The 7,998-nt window shown below is 38.2% G+C and overlaps 1 protein-coding gene across 1 annotated transcript; it reads right to left on the reverse strand.

Annotated features, from left to right (window-relative positions):
• Positions 1 to 6,977: 6,977 nt before the first annotated feature.
• Positions 6,978 to 7,754, reverse strand: LOC142230001 (uncharacterized). Its single transcript, XM_075300606.1, has 2 exons — positions 7,707 to 7,754; positions 6,978 to 7,637 (listed from the first exon to the last, which is right to left on the reverse strand). Exons 1-2 carry the CDS (start codon positions 7,707 to 7,709, stop codon positions 7,056 to 7,058), a joined length of 585 nt encoding a protein of 194 aa, XP_075156721.1. The 5' UTR covers positions 7,710 to 7,754; the 3' UTR covers positions 6,978 to 7,055.
• Between the last annotated feature and the right edge of the window lie 244 nt (positions 7,755 to 7,998).

Consider the following 7,998-nt stretch of genomic DNA (forward strand, 5'->3'; position numbering starts at 1 on the left):
ATACCACACAGGTTTAGTTTATATTCCGGGCCAAGACGAACATGATTCCTCCATTACCACGTTCGATGAAGCCATGAAGAAACCAGAACATGAATACCACACAGGTTTAGTTTATATTCCGGGCCAAGATGAACAGGATTCCTCCATTACCACTTTCGATGAAGCCATGAAGAAACCAGAACAGGAATACCACACCGGTTTGGTTTATATTCCCGGTCAAGATGAACATGATTCCTCCATTACCACTTTCGATGAAGCCATGAAGAAACCAGAACAGGAATACCACACAGGTTTGGTTTATATTCCCGGCCAAGATGACCATGATTCGTCCATTACAACTTTCGATGAAGCCATGAAGAAACCAGAACAGGAATACCACACCGGTTTGGTTTATATTCCCGGTCAAGATGAACATGATTCGTCCATTACCACTTTCGATGAAGCCATGAAGAAACCAGAACAGGAATACCACACAGGTTTGGTTTATATTCCCGGCCAAGATGACCATGATTCGTCCATTACAACTTTCGATGAAGCCATGAAGAAACCAGAACAGGAATACCACACCGGTTTGGTTTATATTCCCGGTCAAGATGAACATGATTCGTCCATTACCACATTTGAAGAAGCCATGAAGGAACCAGAACAGGTCTTCCACAATGGCTTGGTTTATATTCCCGGTCAAGATGAACATGATTCCTCCATTACCACCTTGGATGAAGTCGCATCTCCTATGGAACAAGAACCAGAAAAGAAGTACTACACTGGCTTGATCAAAAATCCCCTATTTGACATTCTCGCACCCATGGCAGCACCTCCCATGCCGGGTTCAGATGATTTCACCAACCAACAGGCTGCTTACTGGTCTGAAGTTAGTAAACAAATGGAACAAGAACCAGAAAAAAAGTATTACACTGGCTTGATCAAAAATCCTCTATTTAACATTCCCGCACCCATGGCATCACCTCCCATGCAAATGGAACAGCAACCAGAAAAGAAATACTACACTGGCTTGATCAAAAATCCCCTACTTGACATCCCCGCACTCTTGGCAGCACATCCCATGCCTGGTTCAGATGATTTTACTAACCAACAGGCTGCTTACTGGTCAGAAGTTAGCAAGCAAATGGAACAAGAACCAGAAAAAAAGTACCACACTGGCTTGATCAAAAACCCTCTTTTTCAAATAGAGCCCTTGGTTAACCAAGAACCCATTAACATTCCAGAAGCCGTACCAGCACCTGTCATGCCCGTAGCCGAAGCGGAACAGGAATATTATACGGGTTTGATTATTCCCCCTGAAGAGTATTTGGATGAACCCGAGCAAGAATATTATACAGGCTTGATTCCTCCCTCGGAAGACTATGTAGATGAACCGGAGCAGGAATACTATACCGGTTTAATTCCTCCTCCAGAAGACTATTTGGATAAACCTGAAACAGAATACTACACTGGACTAGCTCCACCATCAGAAATTAATGTCCGCTCTAGTTATGGTTACATTCCCATGTCTTCTAGCAAATATTATACAGGCTTGGCCTACAAACCCAGTGGTTCAATTTTGTCAACTTTGTTGAAGAATTGGTTCTATAGCACAAGAATGTCTCAACCTAAGAGAGTCTCTTATAAGTTCTAAGGATTTTAAGTTTCTGCCAAATATTAAGTTTCCTCCTAAAGCATATTGTAGATGCTTTAAGTATATACTATTTTGTAAATTATAGCGCAATTTGTTAAACGAATTAAAATTATTTCTCCTTTAATTTAAATAAAGTAATAAACTAAAAAGTATGTCTATGTATTAAGTAGAATTGAGGTGTTTGTGCCAAGGACGTTTGGATGATTTTATATCGTAGGGTGTCAAACTGAAAATATTTTTTTTTTGTGAATATAGCAAGCTAGGATTTCGAATGGTCCCAACGCCCACTTTCTCGCCCATTCCGACCGTGAGGGTCTCGTCTCCGTAACGTAGGCAGAGCGATTTAACCAGCTACAGGACTGATAAGCCGGACGTATTACACCGTAAGACTAGATACTAGCATATCCAACAAAAAAATTATTAGTTATACAAATATGTTAAAATCCTGGACTTCATCGCAACAATACTTAAGTTAGTGTCAATTAAATGATACATTAAATTAAAATCAATGCACTCCTACGTTTAGGTTCTACCGACACATAATTTGAACGTTAGGTTAGGTTAGGTTAGGTTAAAGTGCCAGCCCGATTAAGATTCAGGCTCACTTAGACTATTCAGTCCATTGTGATACCACATTAACTAAAAGTACCTATTACATATGGGCACTTCTAGTTTTAACCGCTGAACCTTCTTGATTATTTTTCTTTGTTGAACCAACCAGATTGTTCCAAAAACATTAGCAGACTGCTTAGGTTAACGTTTTCCAGATCCGCCAGTAATCTGAAGCTATATGCTCATAAAAGTTGCTTGCGCTTTACACCAAATGCAGGGCACTCACACAAGAGGTGTTTAATTGATTCTTTTTCCTCCGCATCATGACAGCTCATACAATAGTCATTATATTTCGCGCCAATAGTTTTTGCAAAATCGCCTATCAGGCAGCGACCCGTTATAGCAGATATCAGGAGTGATATCTGACGTCTCGAGAACTTTAGCATATCTAGTGTGCGGTTTAAGTTGAAATGGGGTCATATTTGCTTGGTGTCGTTACAACCCTTGCAATTCTCCCATCGAACATTTGCCATCCTAACAGCCTTCTCACGCAGCATGAGCTTGCAGGTAGCTAGGGGCATACCAACAAATTCCAGTTCCCCTGGAATATGTAAGGTAGTCCGTAGCCTTGCCAACTCATCCGCTTCGCAGTTCCCCGGTATGTTCCTATGGCCAGGCACCCATATTAGGTGAATATTGTACTGCTCAGCCATCTCATTGAGAGATTTGCGGCAGTCGATGGCCGTTTTCGAGTTGAGGAACACAGAGTCCAAGGATTTTATTGCAGGTTGACTGTCTGAGTATATATTAATGCCCACATTTTTTGGAACATTACTTCTCTGCCAATTCGCCACCTCTCTTATTGCTAATATTTCAGCCTGAAAAACACTACAGTGATTAGGTAATCTTTTCGCTATTCGAAGTTCCAGATCATTAGAATATACTCCGAACCCCACTTGTCCATCCAATTTGGAGCCATCAGTGTAGAAATCTATATATTCTTTATTCCCCGGGGTATGTGTGCACCACGCCTCACTGTTGGGGATTAGAGTCTCAAATTTTTTGTCGAAAAGTGGACTCGCCAAAGTGTAATCCACTACGTTAGGCACATCTGACATTATTTTGAGGACAGAACTCTGGCCGTTGAACGTTGAAAATCAATGAAAAGAAACTGGTAATTCCTAGAGGCCCTGAAAGGGATATTTATTCTAATTCTAGATATCATCTCCGAGCATGGAATAGCATCACTAACATATATATCATCATAGAGCTCAACATCGTCCGACGACTCTTAAGGGTGGGCAGCCTCAATCTCAACTGCTTCTGCACCGATTCTATTCTATCAATGTAAACATTATATTGAGGATCCCATACAATAGAGCCAAACTCCAGGATGGTTCTAACAATCACAGTAAAATCCTCTTGGTAACATAAAGGTCCGAAAACTACTTCGCCCAACGCTTTATGAACCCTACATGATATGATGATGATATATTGGTATTAATCAATTATGTATGGAACAAATGGGCGCCGCGACCTCGGTGGCACACCTTCATCCTATGGTCCAAATTTTCGATGACGCTGAGGCATAATGGAGGTTCTATGCCGTTAATGTGCCGAATTATCTCATCCTTTACTCTTTAATTGTTGCTGGCTTATCGACGTACAACTTTTCTTTCAAATAACCCCAAATAAAAAAGTCCAACGTTGTCAAATCACATGATCTTGGCGGCCAATTGACATCGCCATTACGTGAGACAACACGGCCATTGAATTTGTTGCGCAAAAGAGCCATTGTTTCGTTAGCTGTGTGGCAAGTGGCACCGTCCTGCTGAAACCACATATCGTCCACATCCATATCTTCCAATTCGGGCAATAAAAAATTCGTTATCATCTCACGATAGCGAACACCATTCACAGTAACTGCCTGACCGGCCTGATTTTGGAAAAAATACGGCCCGATGATGCCGCCAGCCCATAAACCGCACCAAACAGTCACTCTTTGTGGGTGCATTGGTTTTTCGACAATCACTCTTGGATTCTCATTCGCCCAAATGCGGCAATTCTGTTTATTGACGAATCCACTGAGGTGGAAATGTGACTCATCACTGAAAATGATTTTCTTCGAAAATTGATCATCCACTGTTGCCATTTCTTGGAACCATTGTGCCCATTCACGACGTTTGGAATGGTCAAGAGGCTTTAGTTCTTGAGCCAATTGCACCTTGTAAGCGTGTAAATGCAAGTCTTTATGCATAATGTTCATCAACGACGAGTGTGAGAGGTGCAATTGTTGGGCACGACGACGAGTTGAGGTGGACGGCTCTTCAGCCACACTATCGCGAACAGCAGCAATATTTTCTGCAGTACGAGCATGCACTGAGCAATTGGTGGTTGCTGTGAAACTGCTTGCATGTTGCTTCGGACAACTGTGTATAACTTCATTTGTTTTGGCTATGCGATTGACATTTCAGCAAAAAAAAAAAGGAGTGAAAATGTTCATTTTGGATCCAGAAGTGCAGTAAAATTGGCACAGAAGCGATGAATTTAACATGGGCTTGTCATAGGACGGATGTCCTCCATTTCAACAGCCGTTGCACAGAATTTGAATCACTTCTTAAGATATGGTCCGAATTCAGTGATTTGGATGTGAATTAAGAAAGTTTGTGATATTTGGACAAACAAATAATTTTTATAATTTTTTATAATTTATAATGCATTCTAACGCTTGTCTGGAACGTTTGACCTGAAATATTTTAAAAACTCGCAATTATTTTAGAAAAGATTTAGTATTTTTTTCAACAAAATTTAAATAAGTTGTACCATTTTATTGATTCTTACTCTGTTTTTAAGCTATTTGAAACAAAAACATTAAAAGTTACCCATTAGAAATAAGAAAAAACGAGTTTTAAAATTTTGAATTAGTTCCTGCGAAGTTAAAAAAGAAAATCTTTGGGAGGACAGTTTTGAAAGTGCCTTTACAAAAACTTCCAAAATGTTTTGCTGGGTTATTATACCCTGTACCACAGTAGTGATGAAGGGTATAAAAATGATACGGATGAACATAAACAAAACACGTTCCCCCACATCTAATTAACATGCGAAAATATGTTTATATAGGTTCAAAATTATTTATACGCAGAATATTGTAGGGAATGTAGTTAAGAAAACAAAACCGCCAATAACGGACCTTCTACACGCGAAGAAAAAACACGCTTGGAAAACTTGTACCGAAAACGTTTTTATTTGTTGTTAGACTTTTTTGAATTTCTTCAAAAATTTTAAACTTTTATCACCAAAAAAATTTTTGTATTACAAAATTTTTATTTTTTGATCCAGTCCATTTCATTTATATTAAGCCCTGTTCTTTTCTGGTTTTAAGTTTTTCATAAGACACATTTTGAAGTTTCGTAGTAAAAATTTTATATCTTCAGAGCAAATTTTTTTTGGTGTTCGGTCGAAGCAGGGATTGAACCCACGACCCTTGGTATGCAAAGCGGGAGTGCTAACCATTGCTCCACGGTGGCCATGTTTCTGTCAAACAAACTTTCTTTACAAGGGCTCGTTGGCGCCGAATTATATGCTATATAAATATAACTGCTTAACTGTTTGCGTTACTCGTGCGTTGATGGCTATACGGTGATTGTCTGTTGATGACAATAAACACTTATAAAATCGAATTTCTTTTACATTGTTTGTATTATAGAATTAAATTAAAGAATTAAAAATATCGTGAAAGTGAGAATGATGTGAAGGAAGATGCAATTAGCCAGAATTTTTTGAGCTAGTCTTTATAAAATTCTTTTTACATACTGTAAAAGAATCAACGTTCATCACAAAAAGAATATACTTTTCTTCCAAACTTACACCGAAAAGCAAATAGTAAACGATATTGTTTGTGAGGAAAGAATTATTTTTTTGTGTTCAATTACACTGAAGAAAAGTTTACTTGGATCCAAAGATTTTGACCTTGCCGTAAGGATTTTGGTATTGATTCCGAGCCAAAGATACGGCTTCTTCAAAATAAAGAATTTTTTCAGGGACCTATCTTGTTTAAAATCTAGGATAAATATTCCAGTTAAAAATCTAAATTACAACAGATATTTCGGAGTAAAACCTGTTTATTGCAAAAACCTTTAAATCAAAGATACATAATCCTCAAAATAAATGTTAGCCTATATTTGAAGTTATTTGATCTTAAATCTAAACATCAGTTATTTTAAAAACGATTTCTTTAAATTAAAAATGTTTTTCTTTAATTAAAGGAAAGTTTTCCTTATTTCAAACACATACGTCTTTAACAGAGCATATATTTGTTTTGCTTTGTGTTTTTTTTTTGGAAAGTATCCATTTACCAAATAACTGCTATTACCTTTGAATCTTTTCCAATGTGTCTTCGTTAGGCCTTAGGTTAGGTTAGGATAAAGTGGCAGCCCCATTTATTATCAGATGCACTTAGACTATTCAGTCCATTGTGATACCACATTAACTAAAAGTACCTATTACATATGGGCACTTCTAGAACTATATGTAATAGGTACTTTACAGAGTTGAAAAGGCATTTCGGATAGCATTATTAAATGATGACAGAATATGTATAAAAATCACAATTGTGTGTTCAGTGACAGATAGTAAGCCTTCAATAAAACCTTCGAACTAGAGCCACTTTTTTTAATGCCACTAATTTTTTTTTTCGAACTTCCTTCAATACTTTCCTTAAAGTCCAAGCTTCTAATGTCATCCAAGAGATCTAACGTCATTGTGGAAATAACCAAATTCATCTTTGGAATTGTAATTAATTTCTTTAATAATTTATTTTCTTATTCTAAATATTTTTTCTAATTTCGTACTAAACTCTTAACATTCTCTAATAAATGTAACCGCCATTGGCACCATATTGAGTGTCAACATTCGAGGAAGAGGAGGCGCTGGAGCCGAATGAGGCTGAGGCATATGAGGCTTGTTGGTTGGTAAAATCATCAGAGCCAGGAATAACAGCAGGTTCTGGCTCAGGAGCTTCTTCTTCAGCAACGGTATTTGATGCAGCTTCTTCTTGCTGGGCACTGTGTTGAGTCCAGTAAGCAGCTTGCTGTTGGGTGAAATCATCGGAACCGGGAGCGGGAACAGAGGCCTCAGCATTATCTGAAGCACTTTCTTGACCTTCGTGATAAACCAATCCGGTGTAGTATTGTTGTTCGGGTTCTTCTTGGGTTTGTTCAACAACTGGAGCTGGAGCAGCAAACGAACTAACTTTAGGAATTTCTTCACTTTGTTGGGCATATTCAGCAGAGTGGCTATGACTTAAGGCAGCCATATGTGGAGGTAGATATTCATTGCTGACATGGCTTTCTTCGGCCGCTTTCTCATGTGGAGGCAGGTATTCGTTACTCAAATGGCTGACATCAGCGGCAACAGCACCCAAAAGGGCCAAAGTAACAATGATGAATTTCTATAAGGATTACGAGAATTTGGTTAGAACAAAGGCAGCTCTCTCATACGAAAATGATTTCAATCTTACCATAATTTTAGATTTTGTGATTCTAACGATGTGTTTGCTAAGACTCGTATTCCCTCACTGATATTCTCTATAATGTCGTACAAAACTATTTATACGTGGCTTCGAAAAAATAAACACCGTGTTGTGGAAAATCAAATTCACAAAATATTCTAGCTGACCACTCAGTATCCACGTTTTATCTACGCAGAAGCAGCAATGGATTTTTGCAAATTCTGATATATTATTTAGTTTTTTTTTTGTTGTAAAATTAGAATCAAACCCCGATTATGAAAAACAATCAGAAGCCAGTTGA

Source organism: Haematobia irritans, chromosome 3 (genome assembly GCF_050003625.1).
Source record: "Haematobia irritans isolate KBUSLIRL chromosome 3, ASM5000362v1, whole genome shotgun sequence".
NCBI classification, from domain to species: Eukaryota; Metazoa; Arthropoda; class Insecta; order Diptera; family Muscidae; genus Haematobia; species Haematobia irritans.